This window comes from Strix uralensis, chromosome Z, assembly GCF_047716275.1.
Source record: "Strix uralensis isolate ZFMK-TIS-50842 chromosome Z, bStrUra1, whole genome shotgun sequence".
In the NCBI taxonomy this organism is placed as follows: Eukaryota; Metazoa; Chordata; class Aves; order Strigiformes; family Strigidae; genus Strix; species Strix uralensis.
In genome coordinates, this window is record NC_134012.1 from 90631970 (window position 1) to 90656360 (window position 24391).

The 24391-nt window shown below is 43.0% G+C and overlaps 1 protein-coding gene across 1 annotated transcript in view; it reads left to right on the forward strand.

Annotated features, from left to right (window-relative positions):
- Positions 1-24391, forward strand: part of CCBE1 (collagen and calcium binding EGF domains 1) — a 102170-nt gene that overhangs the window by 73009 nt on the left and 4770 nt on the right. The window contains exons 3-10 of the mRNA XM_074856613.1: positions 3245-3297; positions 8790-8924; positions 9623-9760; positions 15941-16047; positions 21123-21243; positions 23178-23317; positions 23410-23445; positions 24009-24044. Of these exons, the coding sequence (XP_074712714.1) occupies positions 3245-3297; positions 8790-8924; positions 9623-9760; positions 15941-16047; positions 21123-21243; positions 23178-23317; positions 23410-23445; positions 24009-24044 (766 nt within the window). The remainder of the gene's footprint in view (positions 1-3244; positions 3298-8789; positions 8925-9622; positions 9761-15940; positions 16048-21122; positions 21244-23177; positions 23318-23409; positions 23446-24008; positions 24045-24391) is intronic.

The following is a 24391-nucleotide window of genomic DNA, read 5'->3' on the forward strand; positions in this document are numbered from 1 at the left end:
TGGTATCAAAGGTTTGACCCTAAATCCCATCTTCTGACACTCTGTGATCCAGGAGCACCTTGACCTCCAGAGCAGAGGGGAGTAGCTCAACATATCCCTGCTTCTCCTACAGCTACCTGTCAGAAAAAGGTGACTTTGCTTTGAGAGAGTCCCCATGCCTATGGATTTTCTTACAGATAACACAAGAGCTAGACATTGCAGTGACTGAAATAATGGTGCCCAAAACCCTCTGTGAATTTTGGCTTGTGCATGTTCCTGAGTGAAGATTGCACAAGAATCAGAAGTTGATAAATTTTTAATAGCTGAAACACCCTGTTAAAAACTGTAACAGATAAGTCTGCCAGAAGTTTCTCCTTTTGGAAACCAGATTTAAATTTAACGAAACAACTTAATTTCCCCATAGATCCAGATTTTAGTGGTTGAGCTTCTTACACCGCCATGTATTAGTTTGTGTTTGATGCATGCTCACATGTACAGCTGCGTAGCAACCAGCTCCCTGAAAGTTATTCAGTAGCTAAAATTATCAGTGGGGACCCCCTCTTACCTCTCATTATGTATAACGAGATCGCTGCTGTGCAACGTTGATTAGACATGTCAACCTGAAGCTGGATGTCTGAAAATGAGTATTGCTATTAAAATGCCTTTGCTAATGATCAACTCATATGTCCATCATTTTGACAGATTTCTCTTTAAGAATGTAAAAAGCTAAAGCATGCAGAAATCCCAGGGTTGCAATGTAATGTTCAGAGAAACGCGTATTGTCGTATTGTATTTCCTGTGCATTAACCCTAAAGTAGCGGTTTCCCTGGCAAAATCATGCTGATGGCTGAAGCTTGCTGTTGAGTATGGGCTGCACTAATACAGAGATCTGTAATCTTGAATTGGGAACCGATTATCACAGGGAGGTGGTTTCTGGAGTGTGATCCTCAGAGCAGGGCATCCCTCCTCTAAACCACTTCTTCAGGTGTGATTTGAAGCTTCCATTATATGGAAAAATCTTCAGGTATTTAAAGAAAATATTTCCAAATCTCCTTACCAGTCAACCCTGGGAAAATTCAACAAAAATTGAAAGGGAGACTGAAAACAAGGAAATAACTTTTCAAAAACATCTCATCCCCCTGTGGAACTCACTGCTGCAAGAAGCTGTTGAAGAGACGGATTTCATCAGGGACTTGGATATCTTGCCAGGGCAACACCATTTTCCGGTTGCTTTAACAGGAGCAACCCCTGTCAAGGCTACACAAGGCTGTGCTTGCTTCAGGGTGCCAGGGCAGTATTTAATGGCTGTAACTCAGTGTGTGGTGGCTTCCCAGTGTGTGGCAGTGGGAGAAGTGTTTGATCAGGGCGAGTGCTTTGGCTATCAGGAGAATCCAGGAAGAATCCATAAAAAATCACAATTTATCCACAAGAAAGCCAGCAAGTCCAGACAGAAGCCATTGCTGGCCAAGTTGAGAGGAGAGAGGCAGCTCCTGCAAGGTTCCCAGCAGATGAGCCCTTACCCAAGAGCAGGCTGTGCTGGCTGAAGTTTGCATCTGCTGCCACAAGCCACTTCAAGAGTGGGAGTCCTAAGGGTCCTAAGCCTGAAAACCAAGTGGGAATTCCCAGGGAGAAGGGTAGAAATGATGAAAGCTACTGCTCCCTCTTTCTGGTTAGTTCTGGCTGGCACAACCTCATGGGTCAGCATCTCATGGCAGGGATGCCCTCCCTTCCTTTCCCATCTCCCAGCCCTCTTTCAAGCCAGGCTGTATCTTCCTCTAAGAGTGGCTACAAGCAAGCCTTTATCAGCCTTCCTTCTTCCACAGACAGGAGGAGATGAATGTGCACTTGGAAAGCCAGCAGCATGGCTTGCAGCATATGAACAGCCTCCCCGATGCACCTTTGAACTCATTCCTCCTGCATTTGTTTGTCTTGAAGATAAAACCTCACAGCAGTGTTTGGAGAAAAGTCTAATGAGGGACCACTGTTTGCATAACAAAGCAAGGCTTCCTCTTCAGATGTTCAGCCTTCATTAAGCATAATTTATATTCCAGCTAATCTTTGGAAGAGGGTAAAATATGGAGCCAAAGTTTGTTTTTACATAGTTTGGAGTAATGTATTGTTTGTTTTAAGTGGTCAGTTCAACTGATAGTTGATTTAAATTCAACATAATGATGATTTGTGATGGATGCGTGTTGTCCAGGGGAGTGTTGTGTCATTGACTGCCATGGCTTTAGCACTCTTCTGTGTCAGTTATTGAATTAAAGGGTAAGACCAAATGAATGGTTTCCCAGTTTTGCAGATATTTCAGCATGTCCACAAGGTATGAGAAACTATGAATTTGTAAAATGTAGTGGTTTTTTTCCCCTCAGTCTCATGCAGACTTGATGAAATAGCACACTGAACAGCAGTTTGTTTCTCTTGCAGTATTCCTGGTAGCCACAACACGGGACCCTTTGAAGGTCACCAGGTCCCTGCAATGAGTAGCTCTCCGGGTGATATGGGACACAGCTGTTTGTAAAGGCTCCTCAGCGCTGCTGGGAGTCCTGGTGACTTGATGTGATTTGTTGCCTAGAAAGCAAACAAGCAGGTATAGCTGAATGCCTAAATGTCATTACAGGCCAGTGTGTAAGAAACATTAATTTCTCAGCACTCAGACTTTGTTCATATCATAGGCACAAGTATCTGATCCTATTAATTCTTCACTCCAGTTTTGTCTCCCTGGGGGAGATACTCTCCGTTGCTCAGCTGAAATACCCAATATATTTATTTCACTTACCACCTTCCAGGTTTATTAAAAGATGAGAAATGACTGATAACATTTATCTTGTGTGTACTCCTCGCTGAGACTTACCCCTTTTTTCAAGTTTACATTGTAATGACAGATGTTTGAAAACACCCTTCATCATATCATAAAAATTATGACCTGAGTTGTGTATATAGACAGCACCAAGGTGTGCTGCATCCTTTCAACACAGGGGAGCAGGTTTTCAGAAACTACTTGGGATGTTTTTGGTCAGTGTTGGGGTGCCCAGCCCCATGCTCCTGAGGCAGCTGGCCATGATGTCATTTAAAATGCCTCGTGAACTGAGTGGTGGGTGTCCATGTTGTTTTCTTTAATGCTGAGTTACTTCCAACTGCAAAGCTCAGGATCCTCATCTTGTTTGGTTCATCACATCTGTGATCTACCCATGACTGTTTTTAAAGGCAGCACCAACCTTTAGAGAATATATTTATTTATTCATTTATGTATTTTATTGTTTTTCAGGAAAAAATGCTGTAAGGGTTATAAGTTTGTTCTTGGACAATGCATCCCTGAAGGTATGTGATTTCACTGTTCTTACCCCTAATGTCCCTGTGCATTTGTCTTTCCTCACTTGCCCTGTTCTCCACACTGCCAGTTTGGAAGAGCATCCTTATATAACCACAGGCTCAGCCATATCTAATGTGTCAGTGGGGGAACTGTTCCCAAGAAATTGTTGAGAAAATAAAAAGAGCAACATCTTCCAAGTTTTGCTTAGCATGCCAGGTCTTGATCCTCCCCGAAGTACACGTGGCTGCACAGATCTTGTACCGTGACCTGCTGCAAACTCAGCATTCTGCTCTTGGCTAGGTACCTGGGAGCACTCTCTGCACCCAGGAGCACACCTTTCCTGGCTGATGGCTTCCCCTTTGTACCGCTTGGATCTGGCACAGCCAATTTGGCTTGTAAGTGCACAGGGAGTGGGTGACTAGGAGAGTTAGTCCTGCCTTTAGTTACCTATTTCCCGAAGACATCATTAAGGGGAGAGCATTGACAAACAGTGTCTGTCTTCCACCACCTCTCCTGGTCGTGGGCATGGCTTCCTTGTTACCAGGGGCAGAGGGAGAATTACTTGGGGTAGTGAAAAGGGAATGATCCCCTCCTGGCAGAGGGGAGCTGCCCGTACACTTGCAAAGACAGTAGAGGGGTCCCAATGCTCAGAGGCTGCTGCAGCAAGACCTCATTTAGGAAAAGACTGAACTCTGCCTGCCTTAACTTTGGGGTAGGCCTCTGTTGGGTCTACCCAGCTGATGGATTCACATGAGCAGTAGCAATGTGACTTCTTCAATCACTCCCACCACTTTGCCCAATCTGGATGAAATTGGCTCTGAAGTTACAGAAACATAGGAACTGTCAGGCAGAAGCAAATGGCCAGAGACTGCAAGCCAATAACCTTGTTTGCTCCAAAAATCAGGTTGAAAAGTTGGTTTATGGTAACACATCCTTCTATCTGATGACATATGGAAAGCCTCGAGTTGACCTGGGAGTTTTCCCAGTTTGGGATGGTGATGTTTTGAAAAGAAAAGTAGCAAATTAATACTGGAGAGAGCTGGTTTTTGAGTTACAGTGTCCAGTCAACAGGGATTATAACCCAAACACTGATCCTGCTGCTTTTTTTTTTTAAAATATGTATCTTCTTTGCTGCTGGCTGGAAACACAAGAAGACTGCTGGGGGGGGAGGGGGGGGGGGGGGGGAAGCCACAGCAGGATTTGGGTGAAATTGATGCTCACAGGGAGTTCCTCGTCCCATAGTTTTGTAGTTCTGTCTTGGTGTGTGTGGCATGAGATGACAGCTCCCGTGCAAGATGGACACTTAGAGGAGTGGTTGTGCTGTGTTGTACAAGGTGGTTGTGTGTGTAGGAGGCAGAAGCCCTGAATCCTTTTGTGGTGGAAAGAAGCCAGGACTCTACAGTCTGGCCTCCAGCTTTCCTATGGATTGTAACAATTTTATACACTGGTTATTCACTAAATATAATGGATACAGTAGGAGAAGTAATAGGAGCAAAAATAAAATGAGAGCTACAGCAACATGTTATTTTAGGCTTTTAATTTTAATCTCTTGAGGTTTTAGGTGATTATGAAAGCAACTTTTATTATGTACCCACTGACTTTGCTTAATCCTGTCTATTAACTGCATCTCAGTAACCTGAGAGTTTCTGCCACCAATTTCATTTCTCTGCTGGCTGTGGCTTCTCTCCCTTTGTATCTCCATTCCCTCTTTTTCAGCTCGCTCTATATTTTGTCTTCAACTTTAGAGGCCACAGGAATTGCTGTAACATCTGAGACAATCTTGGGCCGTTGGTATAGGGAGGAGAAACATGATTCAGTGAAGCATTCATTTCACTTACTCTGTTACAAGACATCACTTGGCTCTTCACACATTGTTTTGGCATGATCTTGACAGAGTAGCTGTATGAAATGCGTATCTTGACACAGGCACATAAATACATTACAGATGTGAGTATTAGAGCACATCTGCACCTTTTAATCCAGTACTGGCAAGTGAAAGCCATGAGAAGTAGTTCCAGCCCTGTCTTCTCCTTGGTTTAGCAGTGGCTGCAGGCAGGAGGTTTGGGAGAGGGATAGACCCTCCCTTGTCCACTCTTTTATGACTGCCTCGGAAAGACACCGATCTCCTTCTTGGACAGCTGTTATTTAAACAGATTCTTTCCCAAAGGGTTGTGTCTTTGTCCATGTCCATCTTTGGCTTCTGTCCTGTTATTTCTTCTCTGCCCTGGAAAAGTAACAGAAATCAGTGCAGTCCAGTATGAATCCATGCCCCCGGGTTCTGCATTTCATTTGCTTTGGACTCACCTTCACACTCTGGGTGTCAGCTACAGAAGCAGGGAGCAATGATCCTCAGGAAACATCTAGAGGAGTTTGCTTTGTGTGTCTGATTCCCATTGTAGTGTCTCTTCCCGCTTCACCTGACCAGTGAAGCAGGTCAAAAAAGAGCTCGTCACCCTTTTCTCCTGAGTGATCTTCTTCTTCTTTGTTTTGGAGACTCACAGCTCCAGCTAGGTCCTGTCACCAATAGTAAAGCAGGGACAGATGTAGGCTGAAACAGCTTATTTTGGAGAGCACCCTCCTTACCACTGGTTTGTTACTTGAGTTTCTTGGCTGTGGATTAATTCAAAGCAAAATACTCTATGACAGGCAACCACTGATCAGATCTGCTCTTTCCTCACTAATGCTATTTCAGAAATTTCTTTGGCACAACTCTCCATGCTGCGTTGACATTCCTGAGTTCATTGAAATATACGTAGAGACACATTTGTTATGCTGCTTCAGTTTTTTGTATTTTCCTAAAGCCTGGAGCAGCCTGATCCTTACTGTGTGGCTTTGATTAATCCTCAAATGACATCTCTTATGCTGGGCTAACAGACAAGGGGCTTGAATGTGGAGGGCATGTGCATCCTCAGTTCTGCAGAGCACATGGAGCTGGTGCACCAGCTTTTGCCCAGTTTCACCCCAGTTATGAGGACTCCCCTGAGGGAGTCATGCTACCTGGGACCAAAGCCCTGGGGATGCACAGCTCTGTGATGTGGGACCTGCCCACAGCCATTGTGTGATTTGGGTGGACTGTGTGGGAACCACCAGCACAGAGATTTCCACTTCCTGAACCCTTCCCTAGCTTTGTATGAAAGTAAATGAAGCAATGGTCTTGATAGAGCTCTCCTAAAGTGGATGTGAAAGCTATATTGAAAGACATGAAATATGGCAAAAGAGAGATGATTAAAAGGAACTTAAAGGTGTTGTTTAGTCTAGAGAAAAGGAGGCTGAGGGGAGACATGGTAACAGTTTTTAGGTATGTGGCTGCAAGGGGGAAAGTAAACTGTTCTTCATGGCCAAGAAGAAGAGGACAAAAATAATGGGCTTAAATGGCTATAATGGGAGTTTGGATTAGATATGAGTAAAAAGCTTTCTATCCACAAGGATATTTAATCTTGGGAATAGACTGCATGGTGGGGCATATCCATCCCCCAGGGATTTCTCGGTACAGGTTAGATGAATGTCTATTAAGAAAGGTTTTGCATAGCTAATCCTGCTTGTGATGGGAGATGATCCATTCCAGTGCTGTTTTTTATGATTTTATTCATGGAAGCAGAGGGAGGACAGAGCTCGTTTTGCCTCCTCTCTGAATAGGCTGAACATGGCACAGGCCAAATCCAGCATCTGCATGGGCATGCTGGCCAAGGAGCAGGCATGTTCACCTCAGTGCTGGGCATACTAGCCTGTTCTCCATCTGATTTTATTTCAGTGGAAAATGAAAATTGCAACCATGCCCAGGAAAAACACCACTAGTGCTTTATACTTGGGACTATTTAGTAGTGCCAAATGTAACAGGAGTTTACAGCTCCATCATCACCTAAAAAGCCCAAACTAACCCCCAGGCTGACCGTTTGAAGGCAAGGGCCATGTTTTTCTTCCACACTTGTGCAAGGCTCTGCACTGTTCAACCCTGGTTACTGCTGGGGGTCCTGGCACTGCCATTCACTGCCAGAGCACTGTGGGCAGACTTTAAGTGTTAAAGTCAACACAGTTGTGAAGAAAGAAGAAAGAAAGGATGCTTGCAATTCAAAAGGTGACAAGCACAAGGGAGGAAATGCTTGGCACCATTACAATAGTATTTTTTGGTCTAAGGGGCTCTGGTGTGACATACAGCAGCTTGTTAAGTCTCATTTGGTGTTTTTCTGTACCTTGGCACACTGTCACTTTTACCCCCAGTGCTACATGTGTGCTTTATATACTTTATACAGAAAATGTGGTTTCACTTGTTTTACTGTCTATTAGTTCATTTTAATCATTTGGAAAAATCATCGTACCCAGAGATGCCTGCTAGTCCTTAGTGTGAGTCAGTATTGAGTTTGGGTTTTAATTATTTTATACTTTCTAATTATTTAGAAACTAATTATTTTCTATATTTCCATATGAATATATGGAAACACAGTGCATTGCTGGGAACTCAGTTGAAACATTTAGGTTTTGTTTAGATGTATTTGTTCTGGAGCAGGGACAGGACATTTCTGCTGTGGCCCGCAAGTACCCAGTCACTGGATGCCATGTGCAGGATGATGTTCCTCTGAAATGATCACAGAAATTCCCACTTGCTTTGGCATAAAACCTGACCTTCGGCAGGATTTGCCTGAGCTGATTTTGAGACTAGATGCTGCTTCAGCTCCTGTCTTCTCCTGACAAATGTTCCCCATGGTGCTGCAAAGCCCTTGCACCCATGGCTGGGGGCTGCCCATCTCCCCCCAAGTCCTGACACCAGCCTGATGACAGGGCCAAATCCAGCCCCTGGCAGGGCAGGGATGTGGATCAGACCCTGTTTTGCTCTCGTGTCCATTCCCCGGCCTTCAGCTGTGCCTCTGCATAGTGAAACCAGAAACAGGTTTGCCCTCCTTCATCTTTCAAACATGGACTTCAGTCTTTTTGGATTTCAGTGACAAGCCTGGCCAGTGACTTACCATGCGCTAATCTGCACATTGCTATTATTAGGAGTACAGGTGCTTTTGTAACAATGTGTTCTTTGCTAGAAGGGTTATATCTGGCTTTGAACAATTACTGTGTGATTTTAAATAACTTTTCCTTGTGATGGACTTTCTGTCTGTGTTTGGCAGTTAGCCTCACAGTGTTTCACAGTATTCTGCATAGGAAATGTTGCTATCAGCACTTAAAAATTTGTGGAAGAAAAGAGAAAAAAACTTTTAGGTAATTTAACATTTCTGTGAAAAGAATTCTGAATTTTTGTAAACTGGAAAAGTGGCCCTTGCTTAAAATCCGACTTTAAGAAATAGTCTAACTAGTAAAGCTGTGATTAGCAGTCACAGTCTTACTAGAATTCTTTGCTTAAGTCTCGTGAATGTTTTATTTCTAGGTTCCTTCAGTCCTTAAAAACAATGTAACTCAATTTTGTTAGTTATCAGAGAGGTGAAATACTTGCTGTCAAAATATCATCCAGCTACTGCCATTGGTATTTTTCCTAACCACATTTTTCTGTCTCTAGACTATGATGTCTGTGCTGAAGCCCCCTGCGAACAGCAGTGCACAGATAACTTCGGGCGCGTCCTATGCACTTGCTACCCAGGGTACCGCTATGATCGGGAGAGGCACAGGAACAGAGAGAAGCCTTACTGCCTGGGTGGGTAGAAGTGTTGAACTGCTCCCTCAGGTCTTTTAGGAGTCAGTTTAGATCTGAAACCTTTCTTATTCTCTTTACTATTACAGAAGAAATGTGTTTTTTAACTATGTTAAGGATTGGTTCCCAGAACTAAGAGATCTAAATCCCCCTGAAATTATTAGGAGGTAGTACCTAAAATGAGACATATGCACCCAAACACTTTGAAGTGTTGAGCTGATGTAATTTTCCCTTTATTAATTCCTCCTGCAGGTTTTGAGCCATATTGGAGGTTTTGGCCTGAGACGAGGGACATGACTCTAACAGTAACCCTCAAAGCACTATAGTCAGACCTAATTATGAAAATAAATCCTTGGGGTTTGATTCAGATGGCCAAGGTCTAATTCAGGACTGATCATTTACATGTGGTCCTTGTGTGGCTAGTCCTGCCCTGCCCTGCGTGATTTGCTGTGCCAGGGAGACAAGGTTTGCAGGATCAAGCTTTGCTTGTGAGTTTTTCAATGCAAAAAAAATGGTCAAGAGATGTTCAGTGATAAAATAGTGCAGTTTGCACAGAGCTTCAGCCCAGAGCACCAATCGTGCTTCAATTACTCATTTATTTAACCACAAAATCTCCTGATACCTTTAAAAGAAATCTTTTATTGTAACTGAGGTCTGAAACCTCCAGCTTTAGGACATTTTGAACTCTTCCTTCTCTCCAGATATCGACGAGTGTGCCACGAGCAATGGGACGCTTTGCTCTCAGATCTGTGTCAACACCATGGGAAGCTACAGGTGCGAGTGTCATGAAGGCTATACCCGTGAGGAGGATGGCAAGACGTGCACCAAAGGAGATAAAGGTATATGCTAGTGGAGGTTAAAGGTCCTGGCCCAAAGGGCCATCTAAAAGGCTGATCTGTCATAAAGAGAAACTGCTCCCTGTGCTAAACTGGGAGATGGGTGTCCAAAGCTGGGATGTAGCTGATGCTCCTGGAGAGGCCGCGTTGTTCACTGGGCCCCCGAGTGCCTGTGGAGCAGTCCTGCGCACACTCTCCTCCTCCCCGGTTTATGAGCTGCACACACAGAGCAGTAAATCAGTAGTCACATCTATAAAGAAAGAGCACAAGTACATTGAAGGATGTAGGAAGCATCTTCCCCTGGAGAGGCAGAGTGGCTGAATGGTGAAACTTGCCGTTACAGCTTCGGTTAGATCATTTCTACTGGATCCTCCTGCTAAAAGCCATATTTTACCCCCATACCAACCTGGATTATACCTAGTTTGTGGTCCAGAGCTCAGGAGACATAGGCAAAAAAAATTACCAGATGCTGACCCATATAAGCCTTCATTAATTTCATTTGTTAATTAAATTAATTTCAGTAACTTTCATTTGTATTTACATGCCTACATCTGAGATTAGCAAATGGTCCTGGGTTGGGTGGTTAGTGCCTCTAGGCACTCAGAGGCTCAGAAAAGGTGTGCCTGGGAATTTCACACACTTTTCAAGCATTGCTTAAATCAATTGCTAAATTACATTGAGTAACACTGAATTCCGCTGACCTGCAATTAGTTTGTGTGTCTCGTGACTGCGGTCAGACTTTTTTTCTTTTTTTTATGAAAATAATATGTGATGAGAAAGGGGTAAAAGTGAGGGCTTGTTCTTGCTTTTCACTGTTGGTTTCAAAGTATATATGTGTTCTGTGTATAAATTATTTTAAAGTTTTTGACCTCATCCCAGTTATTAAATTACAGCATTTAGAGTACTGCAGATTAAATACTGATATGATAATTTAAAAAGAAAGGAGGAAGAGAACAACCTGTGCTGTGGTGAAAAAAATCAACCTCTTTTGATGAATGGTGACTTACCATAGGTTCATCAATTAATGCTTGAACACATGTATCATTGGGTGCTCCAAATCCCACTGGATGACCAGAGCAATTTATAATTTTGATTTTCCTCTGAAAATGTGTAACTGGAGCCACTCCACTAACTTTTAATTGTTTCCAGTAGTTTTCAGATTTTTTTTTTCCTTAATAAGTGGGGCGTGTGTGTGTGTTTGTGTGTGTGATAAAGGAAGAAGATATAACCTATGTAATCCCCTTGCAAATAGATTTTTTAAGTTAAATTTCCTCTGGCTAGTTCAGATTTCCTGACAGAGCAATGTCCAAAGTATTCAGGATAACCAACCATTCAAAATATTCAAGAATCTGGAAACAATTCTAATATTTGAAAAACACCGATTTTACAGTGAATGTACGTAGCACATAAAAATGTCAGTTCCAATAGTTAATCTGGAATGAAATACCCACCATCTCTCAAGACGTCTCCCAAATCAGCTGTGCAAAGCAGAGAAGGACAACTTCTTTTCTGTTACCCTGCTGTACTCTGACTTAATGTCACTAATTGCCAGACCTCTGGTGCAAATGAAAGAGCAGTTGGCCATCGCTGTTTCACAGGACTTGTGTCTGTAACTCATCCTAAAGAAAATCAAGTTTTTCGGCAGCCATGAGGAACCGGCTGTAGCGACGCACCACCCCGTGGTCAGCCGCAGCCCTGCACCGCCCCGGAGAGCACCGCATCTGTGCTGGAATGACTTCCGAATAAACAGATTGTTTGCTTTTCATGGTAGCTGGAACACTTAAATTTTATTTTAAAATTTGGTGTGAGAGACATGAAAACACATGTATCCCTCTCCAGCTCTAACCGTGTTGCAGGTTTCCCAGGGGATACTATTCACGTTTTCATCATGCCATGCCTGAAGGCTGCGGTCCAAGCACTTTTTTGGGTCTGTAAGTGGGCTTGACCAAGAGCTTTGGGTTTGTTAGTGGGCACAAGAATAGGGAGCGTTTTTCCCGCATCCACAGTCGTGTTGCATTTGACGGAGACAATAGCTACCCGCGCAGAAGTAGGCAAATGAAACCATCTCAGCAGGCTGAGCCTAGATAATACAACACAGATGATCAACTCAACAGTCTCCATGTGAAGACCGCCTGCGGCACAGCTCCCCGCAGAGCTCTCCCCCGCCAGCATCTCCTTTTCTTCCAGCAACAGCAAGTCAGAATCTTCGAGCACATGCAAAGAAAACACATCACTTCCCCAAGCAGATCTCTTATCTATAGGCGCCACGGGGCTCACCGGTGTCTGGCCAAGATGAAAGGACCCCCGTCAGGACAGCAACGTCATGCATGAGCTAGACTTTGTGCTTTGGAAAGCCTTGATAAAATGGGGCTGGTTTAAGCCTTCTCCAAAATAATTTTAGTTTCCTGGTGTAGGTCTGCGAAATGGAAACAGGCTATATAAGTCCTTGCTCAGTGCTGGCCATGCTGACCCTGGTAGGTGACCTCTGTTTCTGCACCACACGTGGGTGGCTCTATCTAATTGCTTCCTGCCCCCTCTGCCCTGTCCTAGGTGGCTTCTGGATTCATCCGTGCTTTATTCTGGCTTTATTCATAGTTTGGTCCTGATACAGGATCGGATGGGGGTAGAGTGAATGTTTGATGGATGACTCCTTCCCTGGGCAAATCATCACCTCTCTCTGGTATGAGTTAGGGGGATTCCACCTCTCTTCTGGGACACAGCTCACGCTTACTTATGTGACACTGTTGGACTTGTTCCTCCGACAAGTCAATCCAACTGGATTTTTAGAAATCTCACTGGTATGATATTTCCCAAACATTAGCTGACCCCCCTAGCATTCATCTCCATGGATTGTTACAGCCCTGTTTTATCTATATTTGTCAGCCCCCTGTGCCACATCCTTCTGGAAGATAAATAGGATTTTATAATGAAACACGAGGCCAAATTCACTGCTTCTTAATCTGCACATAATTCCACTGATTCTAGTGGGATTGCATTAGGTTTCACATAGCAGAGGCTCTGGCAGTTTCTCTCTATGACTGTATGTTGCTTTCAGCAACATTTCTTAACACAATATGAGGGAACTCATTTGGTAAGATAGCTACTAAAAGAAATTTTGGTTAAGACTAGTACAAAATGCAAACTTTATTTGAGTTTGAAAGAAAAAAGGTGGTTTTTCTAATGGCTCTATATATGTGCAGCCATAAATCATACACAGGTCCAAAAATGGACATGTCAAAACACTGATTTTTTTTAAAGAAAGATGAAAAATTGGAGAGGGAGGAAGAACTCCATGAGGGAGCCACAGTACTGACTTCTGGTAAAGAGCAAACTTACCTATAGAAATATCAAGAGGTGTCTTGATTATAGCATATCAGTTCCTCGTTAAGGGGAAAAAACCCTGCATGGTGCAGATTCTTTAATCTGTCAGAAAAAGGCTTATGGGCAAAGAGGGTTTAGAAGGAGTCAAAAGCAAAATGATCAGCATTAGAAATACATCAATGAGAATGTGTTTTTTATTTTTATATATATATATATATATATATATATATATATATATATAAATACAACAACCCCCAGCAGTGCTACAGGCTTGGGGAGGAGTAGCTGGAGAGCTGCCAGTCAGAGAGGGACCTGGGGGTGTTGATTGACAGCCGGCTGAACAGGAGCCAGCAGTGTGCCCAGGTGGCCAAGAAGGCCAATGGCATCCTGGCTTGTATCAGAAATAGCATGGCCAGCAGGGACAGGGAAGGGATCTTACCCCTATACTCAGCACTGGTGAGGCCACACCTCGATTCCTGTGTTCAGTTTTGGGCCCCTCACTACAAAAAGGACATTGAATTACTCGAGCGTGTCCAAAGAAGGACAACGAAGCTGGTGAAGGGTCTGGAGCACAGGTCGTACGAGGAGCGGCTGAGGGAACTGGGGTTGTTTAGTCTGGAGAAGAGGAAGCTGAGGGGAGACCTCATCAACTTCTACAACTACCTGAAAGGAGGTTGCAGAGGGCTGGGGATGAGCCTCTTTAACCAAGTAACAAGCGATAGGACAAGAGGGAATGGCCTCAAGTTGTGCCAGGGAAGGTTTAGACTGGGTATTAGGAAGCATTTCTTTACAGAACGGGTTGTTAGGCGTTGGAATGGGCTGCCCAGGGAGGTGGTGGAGTCCCCATCCCTGGAGGTGTTTAAGAGTTGGGTCGACATAGCGCTGAGGGATATGGTGGAGTTGGGAACTATCAGTGCTAGGTTAATAGTTGGACTGGATGATCTTCAAGGTCTTTTCCAACCTAGACGATTCTGTGATTCTGTGAAGGTAACCAGTGGATGGTGTGTATTCAGGTATCTTCACGGAAAGGCTGGAGTCCCTCTGGGAGATATTGTGACCAAATAGTCTTGGAGCCAGCATAGCTGCAATCTGGTGAAATTCTGCTATAAGTTACATAGAGTTCATTGGAAAACCCTAAGTAGTATCTTTTGGCCTTAAATCTTTGAGCCATCTGAACACAGAACAGAAAGCTGTTCAGGTATTACCAAGCCGTGTGCTATCAGGAAGGGCTGGGAAGCTCAAACAGCAGTGTGCTTACTGCCATAAAAACATTAAATAAATCATAGAATCACAGAATGGTTGGGTTTGGAAGGGACTTTAAAGATCATCTAGTTCCAACACCCCTGCCATGGGCAGGGACACCTTCCACAAGACCAGATTATTACATATAATATTATATAATTATAATAAATTGTGTATTATTGTAATGCCATTTGACTGCAGCTGTGGGAGCAGGCAGCTGATGAGTGGGGAAAACCCACAAGCCTTTGCCCCCTAATCTTCTTATCAGTTCAGTGCTAATACCAGTCTCAATGCTGCTGGCCATTCCAGCATGTTGCCCTTACTGCCCTTTCCTACCCAAGTAGGAGATAAGAGAAATAAATCTTTGTCTTCTAAAAGCAAACATATCTGATGTACCATTATATCCAATGGACTAAACGTACTAGAAATCAGTTTTTCCGAAATTTGTGCACTGGTGGTCCATAGGTGACCATCTGATGGATGCAATATTCCTTACTGGACCCTGCAAACATTTGGAGTCAAGTACCACATAATATCTTTAGTATTAGAAACTTCTGTTTTTATTTAAAATTATGCAGATGTTTTCAAAATCAATATATATTTCTGAAAGATGAAGGACATAAAAGTGTGTGTCCAAGTGAGAAGTATAACACAATAGCTAAGCATATTGTAGCTGATCCTTTTTGAAGATTTTGAAGATTTGCTGACTTTAACCAGAAGCACCTGCAGACTTTTTCCATTACAGGACATGGTCTGAAAGGTCAGTGTTCAGTTGTGTCCAATAAACCTTCCAGTTAACATCGTCCAAGGCCACACATCATATGCAGAGCCTCAATACACTTTATGCTTCTCAACAACTACATGTGGAAGGAAAAAAGCTCACCTAGAGTTCACCAGTATGTGTAACCCTGTGTTTTGGAAACCACATTTCTCTTTAAGCTGACATCTGTTAAAACGATGTTTGTTTGTTTGTGATGCAGAAGTGTTTCACTGTGTATGAGACTGGAAAAATTACAAAAATAAGATTGCGATATATCTTACAGTTTGAATAATTTAATGGATTCTTGAAAAGATCCCACTCATGCATAGTATCAGCAGGTGTGACCCTTTCTCTTGTGTGGATTTAAATCCCTGTCATTAATCTCAACCCCCATCTCTGCTCAGGCCGATTTCATCACATGGAGGAATAACCAACGATGATAAAGAGCATTTTGTGCAAAGTGAATGAAATGACCATATTGTGAGGGATTTTACTGTAATTTATAGCATATGAAAATTTGCCTTTTGGGGGACTGTAAATCAGTTCAGATCTATAGGGTTAGTCTACCCTAAACACAAAGATAAAAGAAGGCGTGTAAACTTTTCCAGGTATTAAAAAAAATAAATTCTTTGGGGACTGTTAACTGGAAACAGCTGCTTTAAAAATGAGCTCAGAGCTGTCCCTGCAAAGTTTCTCAGCCTTACATAGCAATTCACATTCAAAGAATTAATAATGGCAAGATTCTGTCCTCTTTTCACAGTCTGGGAAAATGTAACAACCTTCAAGTTGCTTTTGCAATCACTTTATGAATTTCTTTCCTTTGGATCTTTATATTTGTATTGGAAACTGCTTTCTTTCAGCTGGGCTTCCTGAGAAATCTGAAAGTGTGGCAAAACCGGGGACATGCTGTGCCTCTTGTAAGGAATTTCATCAAATAAAGCAGACGGTTTTACAACTGAAGCAAAAGGTATGAACACTGACCAGCCATGTCTTTACCAGACCTGCATGTTTTATGACAACTGAGATTAAATTTAAGGGGTGCTGTCACTGCCCTGTGGCTCTTGTGCCCATGAAGATGATGGCAACATATTTTAAAATCATGTAGGAATGGCATCTCTTCCTTATGCTTCTGTATTGCTTGTAAGCAGATTGCTAACCAAGCTTATGGTAACAGCATCTGGCAAACACCCATCCCGGTCTGAGCCCAGGTTTCTTGGCAATCTCTGCTGGCCTCAGCTTTTCATTCATTCTGAATGCACAGGATTTTGGACTTGATCCACCTTTAGTATAAGCAAGTGCGAGACATTCTGCAGATGTGGGAACATGGGAGAATATGATTTTGCATTAATAGGGTGCTGATACAGGAATCTTGTCAAATAAGAGGTGTATGGGTAAACAAAAACATCAGTAGCTTTGGTTTTTTTAAGAAGAAAAAGCCTCAGCCGCAACCTTTTTTGTTTTCACCTGTGTCCACACAAGTGGACTTAAAAACTTCCCCTGGCCTTTAACTTTAATTGCTATATGTGGCCTCCCTTTGCACCTGAGTAGGATTAAAATAATCCAGAGATCCAGCCTAGAATTTGGAGGTCCAAGTGCAGGGATGAAGGTGTAATGCCTTTTCTGGTGACATCTTTGAACATTCAGATTCTCTCAAATTGAAATGTTCTGCAGGAATATTCTCAGCAATTCATGTTGACAGGCTGTAATTATTTCACCCAGGGTGCTCATTTAATATCATTGTGTCAAAACACAATTTGGTGTACTCACTTGTTGCATTTAATGTTATTCATACAATGTCATTTATCTTAGGAAGAAATCTGCTTCACTAAAATGAAATACACTGAGGTTAGAGATTCTTCTTATTTCAAAAATCTCAAAATGTCATGTGTTCCTTCTGAATCAGCACAAAGACAAATGTGGAAGTGACAGAATTTCATGTGTGGTGGAAATTCTTTTTTCAAACAAACGGTAGAAGACAGGTTAAAAAAAGGATCTGTGCTTTTGAGTGGCCATTTGTCCAGCTGCAGTCAGTGATGCTGAGCAGGCTCACAGTGACCTCCAGGGAGGGATCCGGGGTCACACTGTTGGCCAAGTTGTTTTCTGCAAGAATTGATGGAAACCAATGGCCTGAATTAATGGAAATTTTCTGTGTTTAACTTCCACTGTTAGGTGCCTGTGTTCAAAACCCACTCCTGGAAAAATAAGGCCATTCATACCTGTCACTGTGGGTACTTGTACAGTAGCTGTGGCCAAACTAAGCAGCTCACTCTTGCCTCATAGCTAAGTCTTGTCATGGTCCATAGCATAAATTTTCCCCAAGTATCTTCCTGGTGGGGCTTGATCCATTTGGCATCCTCAGAGGGTGCCCACTGGGTTGTGCCTCACACTGACAGAGCTGGAAGAGATGGTCCCCTGGTACCCTCAGCACTTTTTACACCACAGAGAGGAGAGCTTTTGTCCATGCTGAGATGACATCTGGCCTCATGCTGCTTCTCTGCCCAGGGAGACATGAACGCTCATGTTTCACCAGCTGCTCCCCATGACCAGGTTTTTCTGTGGAAGACATCTCTTAATATCTGTGGTTGAAGCAGTTCTGTTTTGCACAGAAAAATTCATTTCTGTCTGCCAGAGCGACAGTTTATGGGAATGAATCTTCAGTCTTGTGGTTAAGGCTTTCAGATTTTATGAACTTTATGCAAAATTATGTTTAGCAGAGGAGTCTGTGATGGATCCAATCCAGCAAACCCTACAACTGGGAATTGGGGTATGCTTCTGGAAGTGGGAGGTGTGGTTTTGTGTCTCCTTACGAAAGGACAGGGGTGAACTCAAGTCCTGCTCCCTCTGGTGATGGCACCAATACCTTTTTGGAGGATTGCAACATCCATTCCAGATCCAGGACACGAGTCGTTCTAGGACCAGGAGTGGAAAGTCACCTTGCATGCTCATCCAGAGGGATGCACTCTGCTGATATACTGGGGGGCTGTGGGCAGTCCTAGGATGATCTCAGACCTTGCCGGAAGAAGAGTGCAAAGCTGAAAACCTGGGGGAAAGATATCTGACATGCTGACACACAACCAACAATTTAAAGGAAATCAAGTCAGCTGGATCCTATTGCACAGATGTGTTTAAACAAGTTAATTAGAAAGCTGTGTTCCACATCACTCCTGTCAAGCACTGTCAAAGTCATTTAAACCACAGATCTCCTAGAAACTACCCCAAACTCCGGATGCAGCTTACAACACAGCATATGGGAGTCTTATTTCTAGTACTGTCTTTCTTTAAAGTTTACCCTCGCTAATATTTGCACGCACATGGAAAAAAAATATTTTCCAAGGGCCATTAAGATTTGGAGCTGTGGATGGAGAAAGCCAAGGTCACCCTGGACCAGGATCCTGATTCAGTTAAAAGGTGAAATAGTAATTAGGCTAGTGAGTAGAGCCAATCCCTAAGAGGATGTGAGTCAACATCAAAAACACATGGTTTGGCCCCAGTTTATATAACAACCATTTTCTGGCCAGAAGATATCAAAGAGCAGTGAGCTAGACCAGAGCCTGGGTATTTTGGCACTCCTAGTATATGCCTTAAATCCAGCTGACTCAGTGGGGAAGCATGTGTAGATGCTTTCACAGCAGCTATGTGATTTTTTTTTAAACTTACTAAGTTGTTACAACAGCCTTGCTGGCAGGAACAAGTCAATATTTAAGCAACAGAAAAGAATACACTTCCAAATCATCTTCATGATGAGTCTTCACCACTAAATGTACCTTTTTACTCCAGCCTGGCCATTTGCAATATAACCTGAAGAGTATTCGTGGCAGGGACTATATACTAAGTGACGTTTATTTATCAGCTGGGATAGCAATAGATCCCCAAAATAGGATCTGGTCAGAAATTTAAGTACAAGCTTTACAGAGGACATCAATTAATCTGTCACTCAACTGTGGCCACCCCTAAGGAGAAACACTCACTGATGACACTGAAAATATTCCCCCCAAAACTGCCCAAAAAATATAATGGTCTCAGGTAGTCACAGGATTTAACTCTGTGTCTCAGTTTTAGCATGGCAGCATTGGCACTGCAGAGCCCTTGGTTGATTTGTTTCACATAGCAGAAGTTTTGCAGCATGATGGTCCTTGCAGCCTTCCATTCTTATCCACCCAGAACCGCGCTCTGGACAGGGTGGATGCACCTCCAGGAAACAGAACTCTGCAGTGTGCTGATCAGAGCCAGCCAGTAGACCTCCCCATGCTGGTCCCTGACCAATGTGGCGATGAGAGTCCACAGCTACTGAATTTCCTCTTCAGCCCCAGGTGTAAGGTGCTGTGACCCATGGCGTAGCCCTTTATCTTCAGCAGTCCCATGCTTTGGTCTGTGCTGCAATGGCTGGGATGCTGGGTGAGAAAGATGCAAGGTCATTGGTAAACAAACAATTTTTCTTTGGAAACTGAACCAAATGCCCATCCCAGAGCAGTAGGTGTGCTGGATCCCCATTTTCTATGAGAGCAGATACATTGTAGTAAGCACATAAGAAACATCCTGTGGGGCTTCTGTGAAGTGCTGACCTCATCCAGCCACTGATTTCTGTGGGGGTGGAGTGAATCTATCAAATTCTTGTAAGACTTACATCATGTCGCTTAATGTGCCTTTAGTGCAGTCATCTTTTCTTTGGAACAGCAGTGCTCTCCAAAACCTGAGTCACAAATGGCTGATTAATCCTTTATTCCTGTCATAGTATTTTGAATTACAGTCTGAAAAATCAAACCAGTGTTTCAGAAACACCACTCAGCATTTCTAACCTTTTTTTTCTCACTTTTGCTTCCTTCGGAACTGTTCGATGCATCCAACCACAAACTGCAAACAGCACTGGCTGCCCTTGAAGTGTATTCCTTAAGTAATAACTTGTTTGCCAAAAGAAATCTGCCGAGTTATAGTATGTACTGCAAGTGCATAGCATTATTTTTTTCTGTGCGTTGCAAACATTAGGTTTGCACTAAGGGCAGGAGGGTGTACATCAAATAATTACAGAAACAAGTATGAGTCTTGAGAACAGGCCAGTGCAGGGAATTCCAAATAGCTGATTAAACGCATTGTCAGATAGCAGGAGTCATCATGTATTTTATTTAATGCATCTCTCCCACGCAAATGTTGCAGAATCCAGCATCAAATTGTACAGTGAGCCAAATTCATTTAGGGAGCAACAAAGCTGACCCAGGGATAGATCTGCGCTGGTACTGCTGAAATAGCTCTTCAGTTCCGTTTGGCAGAGCAAAATTCGCAACTCTATAAGCAGCCACTCACCACTAATAAACGTCTTTCCTCTCTGCAGACCAGCCTCCTGGCTTGTCATCTCCCTTCAGCTGCTTCTGGAGAGACTAAACATTTACAGAATATTTCTAAATACATTTAATTATTAAATATATTCAATCTGGGCAGATTAATGTTTCATGGATAATTAAATATCTGACATAATGGATAATGACATTTTAAGCTATAGTGTGCAATTCTGCTTACATTCTCACTTCCTTTAGCTTTGTGTCTTTATGCAGAGCGGATCCAGACTTCTGTTGGGTTAAATAGTACGGTTATAGGGCCAGATCCACAAAGGGTTTGGGGCTTTCATTGAAACCAGTGAAAAGTTAGCGGCTTGTGCAGCAATTGAGAACTTAAGTATCTGAGCAAATGTTGCCCTCAGAAAGGGCAGTAAATTAATAGAGAAAACTTCAAATAAGGAAAAAGAGGTTTCCTGAGAAGATCCAAGCAGTTATGAGACTTAAGTTTTTGACAACTTGTTGCTGTATCTCTTTTGCATTTCTCCTGCCCTCCATTTGGATTGGCTTGCAGTATTTCCACAGTGACTTGAAAAGTGAACAACCTCACACAGTAACATTTTTTTAATTATTATTTCAGTGAAGGATATGAATAAACAATTTATATTTTCCTGAAGGATTTAAATATGCTGTTTGTCCACATGAAATCTTAACCAAGACTGTAATTTATCCAGATGAATGATGACGGGCTTACAGTGATTTTTGGTTTTGGCAGGTTGCTTTGCTACCAAATAATGCTGCTGATCTTAGCAAGCAAATCACGGGTGAAAAAGTGCTTGCATCTAATGCATATATTCCTGGCCCCCCAGGCCAGCCTGGCCAACAGGGCCCTCCAGGTAAGATACAGACCAGAGGGATGTGAATGTGCAGTAGTGCTATGAATAAAAATAGTAAGATTCAATCTTTCAGTGTGATAGGATTTCATGTGTTTCATATTTTGATTGTTATTATAATATTTGCATTTGTGCTAAATTTAAAAAGAAAACTTTCTGGTCATTATGATCAGCCTCTGCCAACTGTCTAACATCATCCATTGTGTTTTAATCTCCATGTGTTTCTTGGCATGCAAGCTGTGTTTGTCCTGTATGTGTTAAATTTCTCCCTCTCCCTGGGATATCTCACCTGCTTCAGTTGTCATTTCCTGTATTTTAACTCTGTCTTAAAACACTTTCCATTTCATTTCAAGAATACCTGTTGCTTTAGCTCACTGTCATTAGTAGAGCAGAAAATGTGCTTTCAGTTTGCAGGGGTTTGTGCCAACTGTTTTAGTTGTCTTCGTCTGGTTTTGCAAGGATTCATTTGTTGGTTTTATGTTGTGTTCCAGATTCAAAGGAATCTGAAAAGAAAAGTAAAACTCTACTCACACCTTCTTTGCTAAGGTATAGCTTCCAACAATGAGAAAAGCAGAGAGTTCCTAAAGCTCTAACTTAAGCCAGACACCTTGCAACTGGCAGCCAGTCATGCTAAAAATTTTGCAAACTCTGATGTAGATCTAATTTTGGATTGGTAATAAATCCAAAGAAATTCAGCATTGTGCTGGATTTCAGGAGGATTCTTACAGAGAACTAGCAGATATTCCTTATAAGGTTTGATTTACTCCCTACTGAGCTGCCCCCTCACTTATCCCGACTTTTGCAGTCTTACTTTGGTTTTCGAGACTTTATCTCATTTTCTTGGACGACGAGTATCTTCAGACTTCAGTATATCATAAGTGCAAGGACAATATGGTTAGAGACTCTGCGTCAGAGTCTGAACTGTACAGTGCATCGCCTTGCAATCTCTCTAACGTAGGCCTGACTGCAGGTCTTCCATCTGGTTCCCCCCTTGACTGAGCTGTCCAAGGTACTGTAGAATTATCTGTTCGCTTGGAAACCATCCCTGCCCACCTCCTCCTCTGCCCGCCATTAGCAACAGTGCAGCTGGGTCTTCAGGAGGAGTCGCAGAGTTTCATCACTGAACTTGATTTTACTCCTTTTGAAAACCCTAACTGAACATATTCTGTCCTGCTGAACCCTTTTTACTCTCTGCCTTTCCTTTTCCATGTCTTTCACATGCTTTCTGTATGAAGAAAAGAACTTTCCCCTCTAATTATAAAGCAGTTCAGCTTTGGTCTTTATTTTGTGCAAATGTTGTTTCAGGTGCCTGATTTTCTGTCTTTCTTTTCATAGTGTTTCTCTTGAGCTAAACATATGCTTTGTTGCCTGGGTAATTCCTAAAAACTAACATTCTCTGCTGAACCAGCAGAAGCTGAAAAGGCTATAAAGCAAAATGCAAGAACAGAGCCTTTTTTCCCCTAAAACATTGGCTACTATACTGGGCAAAAGAGAGGTGCGACCCACCACTGAAAAGGGCTTGCTTCTATGCCAGTCAGGTAGATGCCTTTGACCCAACATTCCCATGAGTTTTCTGAGGCTTTCTTTTTATGAGATGTTCCTCAAATGTGACTTGTTCTTTTCTTCTTTGTGTGAAAATGAGGCATTTCTGCTTTTCTTTTCATTCCCAGCCTGTGTCCCTAACCACCTGGTAGTGGCAGTCTTGGCTTCTTTGTATACACAAGGTTTAATTGTTTTGTGAACATCTCTTGTAGCTCCTGTGACAAGGAGTAATGTTGTGTCAGATGACTGATGTGTTAGTTGTGTTGTTGTGGATTTGGGTGTGTTAAGGCAACCAGTCCATTGGGTGGTTCAAAAATTGGTCAGTCCCCACTGCTTGCATTGATGAAGTGTCCTGAAGACTTTCCCTGGCAGGTAACCATTGCTGTTGATTGCAGGGGCTCCAGGACCAAAAGGGAGTCAAGGAGTTCCTGGGTCACCTGGACCTCCCGGACAGCCAGGCCCTCGTGGATCAATGGGACCTATGGGCCCATCTCCAGACATATCACACATTAAGCAGGGCAGACGAGGCCCCGTGGTCAGTATTCTCATCTCCCGTCATGCATTGCACAGTTGGCCTTAGCTCCACAACTTCTCATGTCCCTGTGAACACTTTCTTTTCTCTTGCAGGGCCCACCGGGAGCCCCAGGGAGAGACGGTAGCAAGGTGAGGAGAGGTACTGCTTTCCATAACGTGGGCACAGGCACATGTGAAGTGCAGGCTTGATAGAGAGACCCTCTACACACTTGTAGTCACACCCTTTTACCATCTCACTTCCTTCACTAAGCTGAAAACATCCTGTTGTCCCATTCCTTCATGTCTTCCTTCTGCTATTTCATGCTTACCATTCCTTAAGTCTTGCAAATAGCCCTGCCAGGCTATCTGTCAGGCAAGGTCCTTTCCTTTCTCTGCAGCAATTTTGGCTTTTCCATGAAGAAACATTGATGCCTTAGCCCATTTCATTAGACTGCTCTTTTGTGAATTTCTCCCGTTAACTAGTTTGCTTGCTACGATCTAGAAATATCAGAAGTGCCCAACTCTGATCCCACTAGAATCAGCGGCAATTTCCTTGAGTTCCTCTTTCACTTTCTTTTCTTTTTCCGAGCAAGCGTAAGCTGATGATTCTTGATCTGGGGACAGTAAGTAAGGGAGTCTGCAGAGGCAAACTGTTATATTTTCTTTTGTTTCCTCTAGTCACAGTAAACTAACTGAGGTGGTATTGATTACAGGGGGAGCGAGGCGCACCAGGACCAAAGGGGATACCTGTAAGTATTGCTCACAGAAGGAATTTCCACAACAAAGTGATGCTGACTACTAACAACAGGTTGGCCAAAAGTCAAGAGAACAGTGAAGGATACTTTACATGCACAGAAAATGTTAATGGAAAGGAAGTGATTACCTGTTTTCATACAAGTGTTTTTTCCTACACACCTCTTCCCTTGCTGGGTGGGACACTGAAGGCAGTAAGTGCCCCTCTGCCCTACAACAGCAGTGGGACATCGTCAGAAGGCAGTAGCATGAGATCCCGTGCAGAGTGCTAGTTAGTACAGTTCAGCCACCGCTCCTAATGGAAGTTTGACCCCTGGAACATTTTAAAATCCTGCCCTTCGTC